The sequence below is a fragment of the Diadema antillarum genome, unplaced genomic scaffold (genome assembly GCF_040938485.1).
Source record: "Diadema antillarum isolate AM-2024a unplaced genomic scaffold, OU_Dant_1.0 scf00000031, whole genome shotgun sequence".
NCBI lineage: Eukaryota > Metazoa > Echinodermata > Echinoidea > Diadematoida > Diadematidae > Diadema > Diadema antillarum.
This window is the reverse complement of record NW_027270920.1, coordinates 1,260,001-1,283,174: the sequence shown is the minus strand read 5'-3', so window position 1 is coordinate 1,283,174 and position 23,174 is coordinate 1,260,001. Positions and strand designations below refer to the sequence as shown.

The window sequence follows — 23,174 nt, the reverse complement described above, 5'->3', positions numbered from 1 at the left end:
TCATTGCTTCTGTTTGATAATCAGAATCATCAGCTTAGTCATGCATGAGTGAGAAAACATTAAAGACAAACTGTGACCGGCCTGTATCACAAACCAACAAAAACTGGCCAGACATTGATTTTCATTTAAAGGCAGATTCTGAAAGATCAGACTTTTAAATGATGTATAATTCAATTCAAATTGACTCTCTTAACCCACAACAATATTGGAAAGAAGCACAAACTCTTCGAAACTATACACTGATAAAAGAGACTCTAAAGTATAGGGTCTATTTAAAGCATTTAGGGCCTAATCTTAAACCAAGCTGTGCTCTGTTCGATGAATGGGACCAAAAAGAAAGTAACAGGCTGTAAAACGCCATAGTAACAGCAATGAAAGGATTATAGAATTACGCGGAAATCGAGCATGCTGTATTATATACTACATTTTATTCATGACAAATGAGATCTTTCAAAGCGGTGGCATCAGCCTTTCTACAATTATCGTAGTTTGAAGTGAACAGTGTGTACTACAGGGTATGTAAAAAATTGAAAGGGTCCTATAAACTCTACCTAGTCACACCATCTATTCAAAAAAGGGGTTCTCAAAACTGTTAAAAGCTCAATTTCCCAGTCGTTTTCTGATCCGAACTTTAGAATAACGCAGAAGAGGTGCTCTTCCAGAAAAGACAAAAAGAAAACCCTCAAGACTGACTAGGTTGGACCGTTTTCCCTTGAGTCATATAAAATCAGAGCATATGACTTTCTGTTGGTTTTGTGATGCATAGTTACATTTTCAAAGTCACAAGCTTTGAGATCATTTTGTGGGCCCTCTGAAACATTCTGTTTCTGCTGTTCGTCTTTGGTATTGTTTTCTAACCATCTTTTAACCCAACTCAGACTTATCCTGACATTTTTTCCGATTAAGTGAACTCATTTTAAGGGAAAATTGTTATATTCATCTTCCTTAAATTGTACGATCAATTCTTTAGGGGGAAAATTGCATCAGATGGAATTGCTACAATAGATGTAATGTGGACATAAGCGAGAGTTCTGTTGTGGTTGAGTGAGCACTCAGCTTAACGAGGAAGCAGGAAATGCAATTAAAATATGCTGTTTATGTCATAAGTGGGTGTTATAATGGCTGATGAAATAGCATTACCTAGAACTTTCACCAGATACAGAATGTTTCACAGACTCAAAAATGATTTTTGTGACTTTGAAAAGTGACCATCTTAATATATCCTCGTCCACTTATAACTTAATAGATCCCACTCTTTTCACACAGATTAAAGACAATGAATATACTCACAGAATGTAGGAATGTTCTTGCCGAATTATTTTGCTCTAAACCTATTCATTCAGAAGTTATGCAAGTTGAAGGGAAGTGTTACTTCTTGTTGTTGCGTGCAGTTCATTATCGTTTAGATAGGCCCTTTCTGATTGTACCAATTAATCTCCAAAGAAAATAGCTTCTTCAAAACAAATCAAATCAGCTAACATCTATAACACAAGTTGCAGTTACGATGTTCACTCATGGAAGTCCAGGCTGTAGATTGCTAACTATAGTTACCCAGTATGGGACACCTATTCTAACCTTTCGAAGACGAGTCACGATATACTTTGGCAGGTGTCTATCGAAAATGCCTGTTGTAAAGAAATTAGCATGTTAATACTTGATTTTATTTAATCATTTATTTTTTTTTAATTTATTAATCCATTTATTTATTAATTTACATGTACGTATTTATTCATTATTTTTTGCTTTCCCAGCCTGCCCTAATTGCTGTGATTATTGGAGTACATATAGGTGGGACACTTGAGAACATCGAGCAACCATGATAGTTCAAGGAAGTTTGTAAAGAAATCAATCAGCTTAATGTTATTGCATGTTGCATTGCATGAAGGTACAGTGTTTAATAATTATCGCGGTCAACAGGCTTAATGTCCGGACAAACGATTGGGGCCTTATCTTCTTATTTTGTATATAAAATACATATTTACATCTCAGATATTAATGTACATGAACAATCATGATGTGTTAGTAAGAGTATAATGACTTTCTGTTTGCATAAAATTATCAGGGTTTTGAGCTATAACACCACATTATTGTAAAGCCTTTAGATCAGAGTAGTTGAGGAACTAAAAAAAAAGATTCTTCTATACAAGTTTTCATGTTTCATGTTTAAAGATAAACACTCTGCATTGGTGTAAATGAACATAAATGATGTGTTGGCATAACGTAATTCTCTCAGTAAATTTGTCATAATTTGATCGGATCAAAGAGTTATACACCAATTGTGACAGTGCACCTCAAAACAAACAAAAAGTCGCCAGATATGAGTTTTTAGTTAAGACCATATTCTGAAAGACCAGACTTCAAGCTTTAAAATGATGTATAACTCAAATCAAATGGACTCTCCTAACCTATCTAAATATTGGAAAGAAAGCACTAACTCAGGAAAAGTATGAACTGAGAAAAAAGGCTCTGAAGTACAGTGTCTATTCAAGCGCTTAATCTTTACCAAACCGTGCTGGCTGTGCGATGAATGGGACAAAAAACAGGAAGTAAACCACTAGAGTAACAACAATGAAGGGATTATCAGATTAGACTGAAATTAAGCATGCCTCATTAACACATTCTGTCCATAATTAATGCCAACTTTTAAAGCAGTAGCACTATCCTTTCAAAAGTTATTAGAGTTGAAAGTGAAGAGTGTGGACAAGGTTTTACAGAAATGAAAAAGGGATTCGAAAGACGCACCTAATCACACTATTCTGCCAAAAATGTTCGAGATAAACTGCTTAAAAAACACACTTTCCTGCCCGTTTTATGATACCAAATTTTAGTATAATGTAAAAGAAGACCCGCTCTTTCAGAAAATATGAAAAAGTCAAGTTCGGCTAGGTTGACCCATTTCACTTATTTTCAGTACTCACGCAAAATCAGTGTGTGCGACTTTATGTTCGTTTTGAGGTGCACGGTCACAATTAATGATACGCTACGACTATTAAGCCTCTGATCTTGATTACTGTATACAAAGCAAATGTGGTTGATAGCGATATACACAAACTAATCAAACCTCCATCTATCTTGATCACTAGGTCATAGTACATGTACCTGATACACCAAATTAAGCCTCTATCTTGACCGCGGTGTATGTATGTGTAGTTGATATACAAAATTAAGCATCCGTTTGTACAGTGTCTTGATCACTATCGTACAGTGTACTCATAGTACATAGGCAGTATGTACGTATACAATTTGTACGTGTAGTTGATACGCTATAATAATCCTCTATCTTGATCACAGTATGACATCATATATGAATATGATAAATAAATAGATAAATGAATGAATGAATGAATGAATGAATGAACGAATGAATGAATGAATGAATGAATGAATGAAATAATTTTGTACTAGGTATGATATACCGGGTACAAATTAAACATCTGTAGCACAGTATCTTGATCATTTATCACACACACATGTTGTTAATACATCAAAGGAAATGGTCTTTATCCTGATCGTAGTATATACACTATTTAATTGATACAACACATCAAGCTTGTATCTTGTTCATAACAGTCAAGGTATTACACCAATAAGCCCCTTTCTTTGTATGATCTCCAGCCTCTCAAACTCTATGAAACCTACCACTTGTGTCAGGGATCACCAAGCTGCTCATACTCTGTAGGTCTACAATTAGTTTTCCCCTGCTTCCTCTTCTAAAGCCATAGTCCAACCAAGACTCTGAATTTAACTTTTGTATAACATATAACACGGAATTCGTCAATAGCTTCATCATCCTATTAAAATGCATTTACTTTCAAGAACTTTGATTTTACTGAACAAATCAATAGTGGATAATGCAACTTACATGAAGTCTTGCAATTAATGGACCATTCGATCATACAAGGAAGGTCAAAACATAAAAGGCACACAACTAAGCTCAGTATAGCTTTTATCTTCCATGCATGATTGCAGTGTACTCCGAGTACTTACTTGCAACACGAATTGGACACAACGTGGCATAAACAGCAAGATACTCCAATAGTCTCCACAGACGAAAGACATACGGCCTGTCTCCATATATCGAAGCCATGATTATTATATATCCACTCTAATTTTTTTTAATGAATAGTCATGTGGCATCTCGGCTGTGAAGTTACATCTACCATAAATGCGCAATTTCCGCTTCTGTGAACATATTTCCTTTTTACCTTGACCAAGGTCTAGACCTATAACTTAAAAATCGCATTCTTTTTGAGCAAAGTCAAGTGTTGTTGAGCCCACGTAGTGCTCGTTGCATTCATGTTCATGGTTGGTTTACCCGTGCGCCCATGGGAGTTTCATAGCCCTGCATCTCATTGGCTAGTAAACAACCAAGCGTCCTGTAGTTCCTTATACTTCGGGACATCCCCGATGACTTCATTAAACAGCTTGACTGCCTGAGAATACAATGACGCTTGTATTCAATGGCGTAGACACGTCCTCATATTCCTCATATCCCACTTTTGATCCTTAATATGTCGAAAACTATATCAGAATACACTGTCGTTGATATAATGGCTGAATAGAGTACAATTCAGTTGGGGGTTATTTGAATATAAAAGCATTTGGTTCCAGATTTTGGTCAAATTCTATAGCCCTCTGTACAAAATTGAAACTTCACACAGGAACCAATGATGTGTATGTGAATGTGGAGCTTACAATGACCCTGAAAAATAGACATGAAAACCATGAATACCACCAGGTCCTTTTCAGAGCTCCGCTGACTAGGCTTGTGGTTTGTTGCTCCAAGGCACATGAATACTTGATGTTAACCACACACTCCCATACACAACAATTTACTCCTGCGCAAAGTTCAAGTTTTGTTCAGAGAATTGAAAGTAGAGTAAAATCTGAAACCTTACTCAGAAGTAAATCTTGAATACAGTGAGGCTTGTTTATGCCTTCATTTTTAAATTACCTTCAACAGCAAAATTGTACACTATGCAGCTCTTCCTCGTATTAATATAAGTGTTATCAGCATTCTGATAGATCAAAAGTGGGAAAAGTTTTGTTTTGTTTCGTTTTTTTTTTTTTTTTGCTACTCCTAGTACCTGGGTATTATTTGCGACTGAGAGAGATTTTTTTCAAATAATATTTATTCCCTTCCCTATCAAATAACACAAGAAACATCAATTCACATTCTTAATATTGTACAAACATTTAAGAATAATTTCATTACAAATTACTTAAATCATTATACATTTTCATGTTTTACTTTAACAAAAATGGCGATATTACAGCAATTACCGAAGGAGAAAAAATGGAGGTATATTTTACCTATTAAAATAAAACTCATTCCAAAAACATTTCTCAGTAGCTAACCTAAATACCCTTATTCCCTCCATCTATAGTATGAACTACCCTTATCTCTAAAACATAAAAACTCCTCCAGCTCATACATGATTACCTATCCTTCCCTTCCCGCCCCTTCCCACCCCTACACACATTGTGTGTTCAAACAACTACACGCACACGCACACATACACACACGCATACACACACGCATACACACACAGACACACACAGACACACACACAGATACAGACAAACACGCACACACACACACACACACAAATCCTTAGTGTTGTACACATTGTCCAAATTCCTTGGCGTTGGGGTTTATCTAATCCCGCCTTGCCCTGTCTCTACTCTCAATCTCATTCTCTCAGAAAACATCCACACATAGTACACTTTTCACAGCAGGGTAATACCCATCCTTTCTCTTAATAGCGTGTATAGTTTATGTGTATAGTCATGTGTTTATTCTTTGTCTCTGCTCACATTTATAACAAGAGAATATGGCGCACAACTCAACGAGTCACTCCGAACAGATTCAAACGATGTTAGCCACATGCTATATTATTCTAGAATGTCAAGAAATAGTTTAATGTATTCTGCGTGTACGGGTACTCACAATGAAGCAACATTCCACGGTAATAGTGGGGCTTATGTCGCCAAATACACAGGTGGAGTTTGTCGTTGTTGTTTGAACAACAAAGCCTTAGACTGCGCACAAAGTTTGACTGCATTAAATGTTACCGTTGTTAAGCGTTTAGAGACTTGAATGTAATTTGCGCTCTATAAAAATGGTTTATCATTAGGTTCCGGAACGACAGAAGTATAGCCCTCCTGTTTTGAAACTTTGTTTATCTTACACCAAGCTAGAGTCTGTTTGGAAAGTCCGACGTTAATCCTGCGATATTCATTGGATACTTTCCAAAGGAACAATTTCTTAAAATTTCATTGTGAGTGTGAATTTCTCTAAGGTGTAATGGGAGACGCGTGTGTGATTAATTCATTATTCACTTTTTTATGTGTAAGAGATACACCGTATTTCAGTAGACAAACGTAGAAAGTCTTAGTCCATCGAATACATCGTGAAATTTCCATAAGTCCGTGATATATCGATATATCAAACCAAGCAGTGTAGGCGTTAGACTCCGATATCTGGATTCGCTCCTGTAAACAAAGAAAAAAGAAAAAGAAAAAAAGGCCAAATGCAATATACACATCATGATGATACAAAAAAAATAAGAAAATACTTGTGTTTCTGTGCGAAGATGCACTGTTAACATGTATGAACCCAAATACGCACACATTCGAAACATCCATATACAGCGACTGATAACTGTATACATTTGTGAGGTAAGCGATCGGGATTCCAAAGGAAGGTTTCTGGCAAGAATTTAGCTGGAACATCGCGGAATTATGCGTACATACGATGTATATATATATACATATATATATATATATATATATATATATATATATATATACACTGTATATATATACACACTGTATATATATATATATATATTTATATATTTTCGATTATATATACGTATATATTTATATGTTTATTCATATGATTTTGTCCGTTATGCAGCAAATTTGTGTCTTATACAAGTAGAAGTATGTAATTTTAAGCATAATTATGTATAAGATTGAATGAATACGTAAATAAAAGATAGAATACGATGTATATAGAATAAATGCAATGTATACACAGGTCAATACACACATGGTATGTCAGTATATCACGCTATATGTGACCCTGCACCTCAAAACAAACAAAAAGTCGCCAGACATGAATTTTTAGTTAAGACCATATTCTGAAAGAGCAGACTTTAAGCTTTAAAATGATGTATGACTCAAATCAAATGGACTCTACTAACCTATCTAAATATTGCAAAGAAAGCACAAACTCAGGAAAAGTGTGAACTGAGAAAAGAGGCTCTGAAGTACAGTGTCTATTCAAGCGCTTAATCTTTACCAAACCGTGCTGGCTGTGCGATGAATGGGACAAAAAAACAGGAAGTAAACCACCAGAGTAACAACAATGAAGGGATTATCAGATTAAAGTGAAATTAAGCATTTCCCATTAACACATTCTGTCCATAATTAATGCCAACTTTCAAAGCAGTAGCACTATCTTTTCAAAAGTTATTAGAGTTGAAAGTGAAGAGTGTGGACAAGGTTTTTCAGAAATGAAAAAGGAATTCTAAAGACACACCTAATCACACTATTCTACCAATAATGATCGACATAAACTGCTAAAAAAAAAAACACTTTTCTGCCCGTTTTACGATACCAAATTTTAGCATAATGTAAAAGAAGACCCGCTCTTTCAGAAAATATGAAAAAGTTAAGTTCGGCTAGGTTGACCCATTTCACTTATTTTCAGTTCTCACGCAAAATCAGTGTGTGCGACTTTATGTTCGTTTTGAGGTGCACTGTCACATATACACTTCTCTAGACTCTGCTCCACTTACCCAAACACGTGTAGACTTTGCCAGACCTTCTGCCGCACAGACACTGCTGGTTATATCTTGTGCACGCTGGAAATAAGCAGAACAGATAGTACATGTAGTGTGTGTCAGTATTACATGTAACTTTGATCATTGAAACTGGCTGTCAACTATACATGAGTTATTCATGATATTGGCTGGTAGTTTCTTTCCTTCCTTATTTATTTATTTATCTATTTATTCATTTTTATTTATTTATTTTTATATTCATTCATTTATTCATTTTTGGTAGTACGTGATCATGACTGTATCTAAAATGAGAGGAGAAATGGATCATGCAATGGTTTTAAAGACATTGATGTGTATATTTGTGTAGGGAAAGAGAAGGGGGAGGGGTCTACTGAGCAACGATAAACGAGCAATGACAATGTACGATTGAATAAGACGGATTCCAGCCAATGAATATCTTGATTCTTGAAAAACAAAACAAAGCAAAGCAAAGCAAAACAACAGCAACAACTAATGACAGCGTGTTCAATATTGCAGAAATTAAACAACTACCATGTACTGACTGAATTTGGGAGTGAAGTGAAGTACGTATAGGGCCTACACTCGTCTGAGATGAATGTATAATGGTCCAACGGAGAACAGCACTAATTCCCCCCCCTCCCCCCCGTCAGACTGTAAAACCTGCAGTGATGAAGGCGATGATCGCTCTAATAATCATTTTACCAGTAGGCAGAGAGGGAGACAGACAGACGGGAAAGGGGGGGGGGGGGGGGCAAACAGCAGTGTTTCTACCCATAGTGAGATAGCTTTCTTGGACAATAAAGAGGATCATAACTGGTACGGGTCAACTGGACAAGAAACTACAGTGTACGTACTGACACATCTGCAAGGGTGCTCAACATTTAGGGTCGCTTACTCCTTCATCAAACTAAGGATTTATTAGTATTATTTTTAAAAGCACGAGTCCTTAATTTGGCAACGCACTATACAGGTTTGGAACCCCTAATGCACTGCTTGCTCTTTTTAAAGCATGCAACCTACGAAACCAGCGTTATTTCCGACAAGAAACATCCTCATATATATTTACAGCACGGAACAACAACTATTATATACATGAATGTGTGTCAAGTGGATGGCATGTATCGAAACGCACTTGATAGACACGGATCGACGAAATGAAATAGTGACATATTTAGGAATTGATATGAGTATAATGAACGCGGACGTTTTACGAAGGAGAATATCTTACTTTTGTATTTCTTCATGTTCCTTCCTCTTTTCTCGGCCAGCAGGAAATCCATCAACTCTGGATCTCTCTTGATCATCTCCAGGTCGAAATCATCGTCGCCCTCGTCGGCGTCCAACTCCAAGGCGCGGGCAACAGCCACGAAGGCGATGACGCCAAGAAGAAGCAGGATCGTTTTCGAAGCCATCCCGGAGTTCTGGCGTCAAGACCACACACAGTCATATCAATGCATAAACTTCCACTTACTTTTGTGCAACGAAACAAAAGTACTGTACTCCTACCCTTTATCATATGGATGATTAGTATGAATTGTTATTATCAAAGGATTGAACGTGAGCGGTGAAGATAATTTATCAATCTTCCACGCATTTTGCTAATGAGGTAGTTTTGATAGAGAACCTAATAAATACAACAGTATAATTACATGTATTTGAATATAAAAATTCCAGTTGAGCGATACGCAATAATGAATTATATTTATTATTATCAAATATACAGCTGATAATCTCGCACTGAAAACAATGATTAGAATATTTGTATAGATAATGTCAACAGAAAATCCGAACAAAAGCAAAAGGAAAACGTAGTTGTTTATACATATAATTTAGATATATATGAGACATATAAAATAAATAGAGAGTTTAAAATTCTTCTTCATTCACGGAAAGCAGTACATTCTTCAGCTCCAAAATATTTGCAAAACCTTGTTTCAGAATACGTCCCTGGCAGAAATCTCCGTTCATGTAATAGTAAACAATTAACAGTTAAAAGAACACTCTCGACTCTCGGAGAAAAAGCCTTTGTTTCTGCAGCCCCATCTCTCTGGAACGCTCTTCCACTGAGGATCCGATCAGCAGAGACCATTGAAACATTTAAAAAGCTTCTGAAGTCACATATGTTCGCATCTTGTTTTGATTGAATTTTCAACGAATTGCTCATCGGGTGTATAATTCTATCTATCTCTTTCTTCTTTTTCAACCTTCTTATCAGTGTACAACTATGACTACAATGTTATTCTTTTTATAATTATGTCCCTCTGCGCCTCAGAATAGGTTACTAGATCAAAGGCGCATTACAAATTACAAGGCGCAATTACACCCGATTCCGGGTGCATTCTGTTAATAAAATTCATCTTCTGCAAATAAGTGGGGTCATCCCACTAAACAAACACTCAGAGTTATACTTTCGATACCGAAAAAGAGGTCAATGAGTCATACAGCCCATGAGGGGGCCCAAGAACCCAATATCATACCAGCAATCTCTTTCATTATCAGAAACTAAAAATTCGGTATTTCGATATTACAACAAAGAATCAATGCAACCAATAAACAAATGGACTAGAGAATTGGCAAAGTAAGAGTAGACTCCTTACCTGAAGACGAAGGTTTTGATGGAGGGAAAACAAATGAACAAGCTCGCTATCCAAGTGGTAGACGCCAACACTTAGTGTTCCATGGTGAGATATCCCCATTTATAGGAAACATGGAAGCGCTTCTCCTCTTTAACCGTTTTATACGGGAACCTGGTGGCATGCGCAGTAAGTCTATGGGCATTTCAAAATTCAGCATGCAAGGGAACGGATTTCAATGTCAACGGAACTTCTCCATTTTTTCATTAAAGTTGTCAGTCAAAGATATTATATTCCTGTCACTTCGCCATCTCAACCATGACTAGTTTATTCTTTCGGATGGTGTCCAACTTTCTTTGGGGAATTCGCCCGTTTCCCGCTCCCCAATTTCAGCTCTAGTTTTTGCTCTAGAGAGTTTCATCTCGCCATGCATGGTCAGATGGATTATGAGAAATCAATCTTGTATCGGGTCACGGAGATTAGTTGCATATTTAGAGGACTGATGTGACGTATCCGTCGTACCACCTTTGTCTGCCTGTAAGGACGAGGGATTGACCTGAGATATACCATGACAAACTTGAAGAATATCTCGGGGATACGTCAGGTGATTTAAGTATTCCAATCTCACTTTGGATTCGATCTACCGGAACGATGGTGATTTCTGTGTCTTGACCCCTGCCACATTTTCTTGTTACTGCAAGGAGTGAATAGAGTGATAGTATATGGATGAAAAATATTTCTGGAACCACAGGTGCTTGTGGTGCGTATCGAGGGCAAAATGAGTGGACATGCATGAGATGAAAGGGGTGGGGCGAAAAGTTCATTGTCCCTGAACGAATACTAGAGAGAAAGTGATGCGAGGGAAAAGTCTTGAAGCGTGCCCAAAGTTTATATGAGATGCACTGCACCGTGGACCAAATGGTGACGAGTTCCAGACAAAAGCGACAATGCTGGTGCTAATGAAGATACATCATAAAGATTTTGTCCAAATCATCCCAACCAGAAAGAAAGAACTGGTGCACGAATGGACATTGTGACATATGCTGTGACACTATCCAACAATACTAATTTGTCCTTCTTGGAAATGCGTTTTCTTCTGAGAAAAAGGTCAAACTGCAATCAAAGCCAATTATACCTTAGATCTTTCAATCTTCACGTTATGGATGCATTTTCTTCTTTCATATACTTAACACCATCGGAAAATTTATTCCAGCAGAACGTATCTGAATGTCTTTATGGTTTTATTTCTTCATGTGTGTTTATGGTACCGCGCCACTTTATGGTGTGTCTGTTTATCTTTCGTAACATTATAATTATAATGAAGCTTCTTATTTTTCCACTGGCATTTTATCCTTCACTATATCGAGTATTGTTATCATGAGGTTTTCAACATAACACGTTTGCCTGACTATGCACAAGTTAAATATGGTATCAATCCAAGAGATACATTCATACTAAGATGCTATTGACCACCAACCTGTCCAGTGCAGTGTGTGTATGTGTATACATTTATATTTACATTAATATATCTGTATTAAATTAGAATGGCAAAGAATGGATTATTATCGCAGATTTCAGATGTTTTTGTCTCTCCTTGAGAGATGTTGCTGTTTCTCTGTTTCTCGGAAATACGTAAACGAACGTCATAAAGCAAGCTGCCTTTTCGTTGCAGGATAAGCTGATGCAGAACCCATTAAACTGTCAAACTCTCAAAACCATGTAACAGAACGATTCTTTGATTGAGATATTATAAATGTATATACGTCGTAAAACAATCTAAAAACCTGTTAGATATCAAACTCCAGAAACTCTGAACGCCACTGACGGGAAAGACAGATATTCTTATCTAACCAATTATCTAAAACAAATGAAAAGAACAAGAGAAAGAGAGAGAGAGAGAGAGAGAGAGAGAGAGAGAGAGAGAGAAGGGGGGTGGGGGTAGCAATCTCTTACCCAAACCACAAGACATCAAAAAAGAACCTCTGCAGATTCTGCCTTTTTTTAATTTTTGCACAAAGTATATCTACAGCTTAACAGACACACACATATGCATTCCTCTATTGTGACATTATTATTGCTATATGTGTACATATTGTATATATATATATATATATATATATATATATATACATATACATATATATAGATAGAGAGAGAGAGAGAGATAGATAGATATAGATACTAAGAAACTACGTTTCATGCATCAAATTCTTTATGTTCAGATTTACTTTGATAAAGGTCTATGACCGAAACGTCAGTCCAATTTTTGGCTCCTGCGGTGTTTATACGACTGTTTTTACACTTGATATCTATTTACTACACACCGACGCAGAACTTTCATATTTTGATTACTATATATATATATATATATATATATATATATATATATATATATATGTTGATAGTATGAAGCAAACAAACGAAAATATGCCAAACAACAAATTTTGCTGTTGTGGTGGTTATCGTTCAAGATTACAATGAAAGCGCCATTATCAGCAGATGAATAGTGTCTTCAGATATTCAGGTGTTGGTGTGTGAATGCTAAGTCATATAGGCTAAACCTATTAACATTTCGTCGACATAGATTATTATAACTCCTGCAGAGACGTACGTGCTGTTTTTCTTTCATTTTGGCATGTTTTGGGTAGTTTGAGGAATCCGTATATCTGATGGAAATTATTATGATATAATTGTTATTAATGACAGTTGCTAACTGTAAATAATGATAGGCTACTACGAGAGAAAGCTGTGGATCAGGTTTTATTTGCTGACTGGTTAACCAAGACTTTGTGTGTGTATGTGTGTGTGTGTGTGTGTGTGTGTGTGTGTGTGTGTGTGTGTGTGTGCCTGTGTGTATGTGTGTGTGTGTGTGAGTGTGTGTGTGTTAACAATGGCCTGATATCGAATGAAATTCAAATAAAGAATATCATAAAACATGAAAAAGTGTGTGTGTGTGTCTGTGTGTGCTTCTGTCTGTCTGTCTGTTGAACCTGCTTGCCGTATGTTTGTTGGTATGCCTTGTTGGTATGGATTGGTAGGTGGTACATCCATTTTCTGTTTTGTTAGTATGTGCGTATGCGTGTTTCGCGGGGGGGGGGGGGGGGTGTTGGGGATTGGGAAGGCAATGCACAAGCAGTCACATGTGAACAAATCTGCCTGCGCTCAGGCTTAGCAGATGAGATGGAACATACTTTATGTCGTTGATTTATGTTTGTCATAAACTCCTATATTACGTGCCTACTAACGCCCCCTATAGGCGTGGTCATGCAATTCTCTCTTTTTAACCGTGTCACTCCATTCCCCCTTTTACTCTCCGGTCTCATTCTCCTTATATTACATTTAATAACGCTGTATATATTTAACTTTCCATCTCTCTTCTCAACCCCACCCCCTCCCGCTCTTCCTTATATCTCTTTCTCGTTCTCTCGTTCTCTCATTCTCTGTTCATTTTATCTCGTGTAGGCCTAAATGCCTATCTTCCGCCGTATTACTTATCTCTATTGTTTAGCAGTACTCTCCATTTCCAGCAGTCTATGTACTGACACATCAATAAAACGTTAATTACTTAATTACGTTACGTTACCATATAACAGTTCACGTGATTGTAAACATCTGAAATGCTTTGTATTCAGCCAATCATGTAGTGTTTATGACTGTGTATATTTTTCTTTTGTTAGAAATTGATAAAATGAAATAAAATGAAATTAAGACTGGGTTGACCAGACGATACAAACCCGTCAATACAAAGAATCACCACAAACAATGTCATAGTATTATACCTTTGAATTGATAGAACCATATCACCATTGTTTCGCTCCCTCCGATTCTTCGCCACACAGCACATTCGCACAAATTCCAATGAAAAGAGTAATCACAGATTCGTTTAGGGCGGGAACTTAGGGTTTTATTTTTCAAGAGAGGGATTATGAATACATGTATAATTCAGGTGAGTGATTCAGCTACATATCACACGATGAGTTAAAGGGGCCTTGTTACGTTGTATTCGGTGGTGTGTTTCATACAAAAATAGAGATTATATGGAGTCTGCTTGATTTGGTCTGTATAAGATTGGGGATTCTTGGTCTGTTGTTGAGGTGTTCAGGGTCGACGTCGATTCCGACGAATGCGCGAAGGAGGAGGAGCGCGATCACAGCGGCCCTCTAAACATTACCTCCTGGCGACAGAAAGGGAAACAAAAGACAAGAAATTATGACATTATTGACTACGAGTCGCCAAGCAATGATTGTTAGGAATACATAAGATTAGGCCTACAATTCACCTGCAGCTATCTCGCAAATTTGAATCTATGAAATTGATTTTTCTTTGTTCCTCATAGGACACAATTATGGCGTCTTATGGTTATGCTTAAGAATTACAGAACTCGCCGTAATGAAACTGTAACTATAACAACTATAGTTGAGTTTCTTTTTTATCTTTCAAAAAGTAAAAGAATTCATCACAGCGACAACCACATGTATTGTTTGTTTGCTTGTTTGTTTTTAAAACATACATTGATATAAAAACAAAGATAGACAGCACGTATGAATCACAAGTTACTACTGTAGTTCACTTAGAAAATCAATTCAGAAAAATATTCATCAGACCTGTTTTTCGTATATCATGAGATCAATACATTTTTGCATGTCGTCTTCAGCGGATAAGTGAGGGTTGTGCCCAAATATTTGAGTAAATAAAAAATTAGTGGAAGTTGTGTGTGTAAAACGAATTGAGAACTGCTGAACGGCTAGAACACACAGAGTTGCCAATTTTTCACAATCTCTTAACTTATAACTTTTTCTGTGTGTGTCTGATTTTTTTTTTGAACAAAAATAATTGATGCGCTTCACTGATTTTCTTTTGTCACACAAAACAACGTGATATCAAAATGGAACTTCCCTTTATACTTAGAAAAGATTGAAATTACACAATTCATAAGATTTCATTGAGGTGAGACCTCTAAAATAACTTCCGAAGTGAAATTAACAGCGACCACATATCTTGTGAGGATGTTATTGCCTCATCACTTTCTTCTTAAAAATCAAAGACGAAGACAGTGTGTTAATTGTACTTTCAGACACTATTTTTTTTTTCGTACAGGGAGAATATGCCAAGAAATTGTTGCTATCATGGAAAGTCAAAACTTGTGAATCATTGAATCGTTGTTTTGCCTGTCCTGCCTTTCCAAACTCTATGGATTTAGGTCATCACCGGTGGAAGCTAATAAAGTAGTTCTTGTTTGACGAATTCTGGTCCTTTTTGTTATATTTTTATGACCGTTAAAGAAATATACCTCTACTCTTATCTTGTGTATTAGAATGACCTATATACATTGTTAATGTTATCTCGATCTCCAAACTTTGTCATTAAAAGCCGAAAAAGAGTGTAAGCTTCCTACACGTTAATGACTTCAGCACTGAATTTAGGTAGAAAATGAAAGTTGATATATATATTCTCTTGATGAAGGTGATCGAACAATACGTTTCAAGAACATCCGTTTCAGTTTCAGAAATAACTTTGATATGTTGGTGCCTTTGAGCATGAATTTAGGAAATGACCCAAAGTCAAGATTTCACAAATCACAATTTTTCTATTCAAATTCATATACAGATGAAAGCTAAACATCAGTATAGTATCCTTTGTACTGGATCCCCAATTTATCCTTGAAATCATTGTTGAAGATGAGCATTTCATATCGGAACATTCTTCATCATAGCGCACAAACTAAGAGTAGGGCCTATACATACATTGGAAACTCGTTACAATGATGTTGGATATGGCGAGATATCTGCTATTGCAAGGTATATGGCAGGTCACATTCCTTATAAAGTTGTTGTCTTTACCCCTTATGTAGCGAGGTACCCGATATAACGAATAGATATCAGTTAACCCCAAACAGCTCGTTATAACGAGGTTCCATGGAAGTGCTTTAAAGATAGTAAAAAAGTTCTGGTACCTCAAAAGTGTCCTTGAATTTCCTTGTCTTAGTTTGTGTTTCAGGTTAAAGTACCTTTCATATAACTAACACTGCGAGACTTACTCGCCCCAAAGTGCTATCATGTCTTAGTAATCATGCAATTAACTGCGATCAGCAGCCCCATACGCATAGCGACCAGCAGTACCATACGCATAGCGTAATCGGGCTTCGCATTGTAGCATTCAGGATCATGACAGATTTAGTATCGCAGGGTAAATGTCAACTTAAAATCCCATAAATTCTTCAATTTGAAGACTTACCAATTAACTTGAAGTATTGAAAACAGGCTTCGGGCAACGTTTGGTTCTGCCTATAGTCCCTTTCTGTTCGAATTGATGACTGAATGTGACTCGGTCGACAGGACCTTAGGAGAGCTACATACAGTACACTGAATACTACAGCCAGTGCATGCGAACACATCACATGCACACAAATTTCAAATCCATGAACGGATAAGATGTTTGTGTGCGCATGCGCTGGCCATGGTATCCAGTGTATGTAGCTCTCCCAAGGTCCTCTCGACCGAGTCACATTCAGTCATCAATTCGAACAGAAAGGGACTATTGGCAGAACCAAACGTTGTTCGAAGCCTGTTTTCAATACTTCAACTTAATTGGTAAGTCTTCAAATCGAAGAAATGTTTGGATTTTAAGTTGACATTTACCCGTGATACTAATTCTGTCATGATCCTGAATGCTACAATGCGAAGCCCCATTACGCTATGCGTATGGGGCTGCTGGTCGCAGTTAGCTATGCGTACAATGGGCTGCACGCTGCTGGTCGCAGTCAGTGGTTTCGTACAATATTTATCGACGCTGGACAGCGTCGGCTCTGGTACGAAACCATTATTGCATGATTACTAAGACATGAGAGCGCTTTGGGGCGAGTAATTCTCACAGACAACGTACTTTAACCTGAAACACAAACCAAGACAAGGAAATTCAGGGAAGCTTTTGAGGTACCAAAACTTTTTATTATCTTTAAGTTACTCACCATTACAGAAGACGACCTTCCTTGTCCTCTTGTTGCACCAGCAGTTGTTTCCATCCTGCTTGCAGACTGTAGAGATAAGGTTAGAGGTCAGAGAAACAAGGTTATATTTCATCATTACCTTTAATCCCATCTCTACTGTGACGTCATAAAAGAGAGAGTCATCAGGGAAAACAATTACGAATTATTAGAAAATTAAATATCAAAACAATTCTTCATAATTGCATGGGCTTACGAGTCTAAGTATGGCTTAACTTAGAATCTCGATGGTTATGTTGATGCGTAAGTGTGGGAAACAAGTTTGCCGTGGCCCACTTATTAGTAAGAAAATGGAAGGAGGCCTACATGAATATACGATTATGTTTACGTGAATATATATATAAGAAATGTATGCAAGGTTTTGTCCTAGCAATTGAATTAAATGATAATACAATGAAAATCAAAGCAATTACAACTACAATGTCGATAAGATTAGCTTGAGGACTTATGATGAAAGAGCAGAATACATCCTCGACTAGACTTACATCTGTACTTGTTCATCATCGATCCTCTCTTCTCGAACTCGAAGAGATCAGTCTCGTCGTCTTCGAAGTCGAAGTCGGCGACGACGGCAACGATGAGGACGGCGGCGAGAACGAGGAACAGAGCCTTGCCCATGGTTGATTTGGTTCTGTAGGAATTTCGATAACCGATGAAGTTAGGCCTACTGAAAGCAGAGCTACTATTAAATTCGTATCGTTACGTCAGATAAACACACAAACAACAGAATTTAACTGTCCTGCTCCAACTGATAAAATCAAATAGGTAGGTCCCTTCCATGAAAGCGCTTTTTTCTCACTTAAAGGAAATAATGAATTTCTCTCTATATACGTCTTATCAAAACAAGATGACAGTTTGGAAAGCACAACTATAAAAAGCCCTTTGTAGAATCTTCAGATTTTCAGAGACATTAAAGATTATAAGTCTTGTTGCACTTATCAAGTGGGCATGACACAAGCTTCTCCTACCCCCCCCCCCCCCCCACCGCATTCCCGCAAGTCGATCTCAAATTTACCGCAGCCATAAAACAAGGCAGTTGGCCTAGCGCAATGAGAATTTTGTCAAGAGGATAAGAAAAAAGGAAACAGACATATAAACAGAAAGAGTGGTAAGAAGGCAACAAAAGTAACTGATAAAGAAATTAAAGGTAGAAAATTAATGAGAGAAAAATAAAAGCAAATAAGTCTTATCGTGAGGATTAAGAACAGATTGAAAATTGAGACACAAATTAAAATGAAAAGACATATAAGTTTTGCAACCGTCAAAAATAGTAATAATCCCTATTCAAGAAAGATTAAAGAATTGGATGTCCTCAGTCTTACCTTGCACGAGGAGTGGAAGTTTCTGAATCGATGAGAACAGGAGATAATGTTTCTATCAGCGCTTCTGACTTGTATTTATACACATCGTGAGCTAGCACGAAGCAACAAAGCGATTCGGCGATTAACCACCATCACGTCACCGTCTCCCAGAATGGATAGCGAGGAGTACAAAGTCTTGGAGAAGGATGCTTCTCTGACAGTCTTTGGGTTAAATGGATCGCGAACAAGTTGGTGGCAGCTGTCCCGCAGGGTCAAAGCTGTTGGAGTTACCCCCAGGTACAGGAGCATTCAAGTATGGTTCACGTCTCATGACATTTTTGGCCACTGTGAACAAGTGACGTAATTAAACTGTTGTGGCATGCGCTGCCTTTATCGTCAGCATTTTACGCCGTTTTGCGCCACTCAAACGCGTCACAGACTAGTGCTCCCAATAACATTAAAAGAGTTTCACACTTTCGCGCTACTTGTTGGTAAGATTTATTGGACAACATCTTCACCAACATCTCCATCGACCTGATCTTGTCCTTCTTATCCTCTTCCATCGGTTTCGTCCTCTTTTTCTTCCTCCTCCTCTCCTTCTGTTTCTTCTCTGAGATCAATCATCTCAAGCTCATATCGCTGACAGTGATAATATTAACTGGTGTCATTTTCAAATCGGAAGTCAAGAAAGAGATAGTTAGTCAGTTTCACAAAGTATTATATTCACTTTTTTGAAATAAAGATTTGTGTACGATGAAGAATGAGAGTTTTCAGGGATCATGTATACCACATTGCCCATTGGGATGAAATACTACTATGACAATACGTAAAGGTTATCTACTGTTCATGTTCATTTACACACGTCCGGGAACAAATTTCAGGTGATCTATAATCTTATTTTCTCTTGTGTTGCAATGGCAAGATAAAAATTTGACAATAGGCTTGTGACATACGCTTAAAATATATATGCATTTTTTTTTTCTCCAATGACCTATTGCCAACCTACTTCATACTTTTGTACATACTAGGGATCCTGTTTGCATTAGTTGTCGCAATGTCGGGCAATCTCGAGCATTTTTGTTTATTGTCAGAAACGACTTTTGTTACAAAGTTATGCATAAAATTTGAAAACATTTTTATCAAACTGGTCTATTTCGTTGTCTCAAAACGATCTTAAAATTGATTTGCATGGACTGTTACACTGAATAGATTTTTAGATGTGAACGTCGGTGTAAAGGAATCCTGTTTCTACAGCAGCGATTGCTTAAAAATAACTTTTTCTCGTAGTCAGACGTGACACGCGTGGTTACAGCCAAAGCGAGATCCCTTGAGCAAGATTCGCGTCACTAAGCACGCCTGGTGTGCTGCTACGGTCGCCAACCAATGGGACGGGCAGATCGGCCAGGACCGAATTAACTTCATTTTGATACAATATTGCAGATTTTTCGATAAAACGCGTGATTCAGAGTATATACTATTGAGAAACTTCTACAAGGAAAAAAAAAATAACAGTATCAGGGATTTCATTTGCACTTCTCTGTTTAATAATGAGTATGAAGTTATTAAGGGGATGATGTGCTGCACGTACATAAAGTAGTATCAACATTTAACGTCATTAATTAAATGTCATGTTTTTGCTGTGCAATATTCTAGCTGGAAGATGTAAAAGCGCCAATAAATGTTGTTGACTGATTGATTTATAGATTTTTAAGAAGAAGCCTTTATCCCATTGCACTCTTGACCACTCACTATTTCTATTACCGTTGCTGTATACTATAACTAGAATGCTTTAATTCTTGCGCATTTATTTAAAGAGATGATAACTGCATTAGTATTTACCATGTTTACAATTACAATAAAATTATGGACCTGTTTGATTTTCGGTGCTGTTTTTTCAAGTTTAATGTCTATTTCAGCCATACTGAGGGGAGGGGGGGGGGCTTCTATATGCCTTTGATAATAGTTGATTTACGCATTGACTTAGTGCACGTGACTCGTTGCATAATCCATTTATATTTTCTTCTTTCTTTTGGAAACCCAGAGTCACAACTACCATAATTTATATGCAGGGTTTTACAACCAAATAGGTCTATAAAAGCCATAACTGTTAGTAACCACCTACTCAACCCGTTCATCTTCAACCACGTCGAATTACAATAGGATGATAGGTGGTGTAAATCCAGGGCTCACTAAGGTTTTGATGAATATTGCGCAGCAATATCACCAATAGGCAATTAATACAAAGAAAGTCAAACATTTATACGAAGTTCAATAAATTTAGTATTAGCAACGGATGCGAAAGTATCTTCAAAGTTTTGAATTTGTTGGGCATTTGTTGGCTCGATACGCTCTTGTATGACGCGGCCAATAGAGAGATAAAACTCATATGTCTGTTTGAGATATGATGCTTTGCCAATTTCAGACAATACATCTTCCTGATGGAACAATGAATGTGGCGTAACAACTTAAGTAATGAAGACAAAATGAATTGCGTGTGTGTTTTCTCTGTTTGTAATTGATACTGACGTGCTAGTGCTGAGTACCAATCGAATCTAATTTCAACACGGATATTACTAGTAAAATGAAATCATGTAGATGATTAGACGTACATTTGTATATCTGTAAATGCATAAAATGCAATTGCACTTTCCTTCTTCTTGTTTAAGAGATATGATCCCTGAAAATAACTCTTTGTTTTGAATAATCCGAGTACAGTATGGAGCCTTTCGATATTTCAAACTAAGATCATTAACATGATTAAACAAATCTTATTCACGAAAGAGCAGTGTCTAAGAAGTGTTATTTATTGTGACGTGTCAGTCAGGTACAAACATTTCTCCAAAAAAAAAAAAAAATAGAAGTTGGATTGCTTTCGGTGCACAGCATTACATCTTTCGTCATTCCTTTACATGCATCGTCTTCAAACTGCTTTTCTTCATAGCGGTTCCGCATTCATTTTGATCAAAACTTAATTGCGACTCGTCCATCGATCAAGCGAGTCTGGTCTACATAGAAGGTCAAAGCGAAAATAATTTCCCGCTCTGCTGGCGCCTCAGTTTCTGACCCGCCGAGCACACATCTGCTGATCACGTGGCTATCGCATTGAATCATGGTCAAATTGATAATTTCGAATGAGATGGCTGATGATGACGCCTTGTAATTTTTAATTACTGTCATCTCTCTGAAATGTTTATCACAACATCACGACCAGGATTAGAAGTCAAACTCCCCTAAAATGTTCCCAAGAATGTCATGTAAAGGCCGGGGTTATAATTAACTTAAAGGGGCTTTCCAGGGATTTTCATAATTCTACATCATGTAGTAAATAAATCAACAGCGCCATGTATAGATTTGTAGAATTCATTGTGGTCTTTGAGCAGAGAAACCAATGCTCTGAAAAATCTTAAACCTATTACACTGAACAATGTTGATGACAAAGGAGCCTCACATATTTCAAAAATGTAGCAGTGCAATGTCATTACAATACTGCATGCTTAACAGGTTCACCTGTGTAGAATCTATGCATGCCTTCTTCTTTTGTTTTGCTTTCTTGAGACCCAACTCATGCATCCTTGTTGTGAGGGTACTATGTCATCATACTTGTTCATTGCCATTTGTTGTAAATTTTGAAAACATTCTTATTCGTCTTCCCATTCACTATAAATTCTGAAACACTGTACTCAGTATATCTAATTTATAGCAGTTCAAATGCAAAAGTCTGAAAATCATCCTGAGGTCTCCTTTAAAGTCAATTACTTTCACTTCAGATCTTCGGGAAGAAAATTATTAGAGATAGTTGTTAGTCTATGATTTTATATGATTCTCTTTAAATATTTCATGAAATAGACTGAAATAAGCAACGGGAAAAAGTGCAGATGTACAAAACAGCAAAATCATTTAAAATGCAATGCCACACCATAAAGGCAGATTTCAATGCAAAGAGTAAAAACAGAATAGCAGACTTATACGACGGTCTTCAAAATCAGGTTAAGAAGTTATGGAGTTGTAATTTATTCGTGTTTTTATCAAATTCAGGCATTGGTCGCAACCATTAGATATGATTTTTACATTGTATGCAAATACACTCTAGTAATCATGTCATCAAGTAACTCATCTCCCTTTGGTTTGTGCAAAAAGATATTATGAATATCGTGAATATAACATTTTAGAAAAATCGGCCCTTTTCCCCACTTAATTCAACATTACGAAGTTATATACGCCTAAAAGTATAATAAACACTGATAGAGATTGCATGCTCTTTATCTATTTTTTGATCGGTATGTCAAGCAGCAAAGACATTCTAGTGAAGACTTTAGTCATTTGAAGACTTGTAAACCCATAACATCATCCCCTCATTTGATCTCCATATGTAGAGTTTAAATGCAAAAACAGATTGCATCATTTTCTTTTTTTTAATCAATTTGATATATTTCACATTAAATCAGCTGGAAACAAAAAAAAGTTATTGAAATATAACAAACCA

At 36.8% G+C, this 23,174-nt stretch overlaps 1 protein-coding gene and 1 long non-coding RNA gene across 2 annotated transcripts in view; both read right to left on the bottom strand.

Moving 5' to 3' along the window:
* LOC139741688 (uncharacterized) overlaps positions 1 to 4,087 on the bottom strand; it is a 100,028-nt gene extending 95,941 nt beyond the window's left edge. The window contains exon 1 of the mRNA XM_071652272.1: positions 3,988 to 4,087. Within this exon, the coding sequence (XP_071508373.1) occupies positions 3,988 to 4,087 (100 nt within the window). The remainder of the gene's footprint in view (positions 1 to 3,987) is intronic.
* Positions 4,088 to 14,269: 10,182 nt separating this feature from the next.
* LOC139741330 (uncharacterized) lies at positions 14,270 to 18,769 on the bottom strand. The gene is made up of 4 exons (XR_011711613.1): positions 18,713 to 18,769; positions 17,876 to 18,021; positions 17,355 to 17,420; positions 14,270 to 14,561 (listed from the first exon to the last, which is right to left on the bottom strand). It is a non-coding gene; the product is annotated as an uncharacterized lncRNA (long non-coding RNA).
* Positions 18,770 to 23,174: the final 4,405 nt, after the last annotated feature.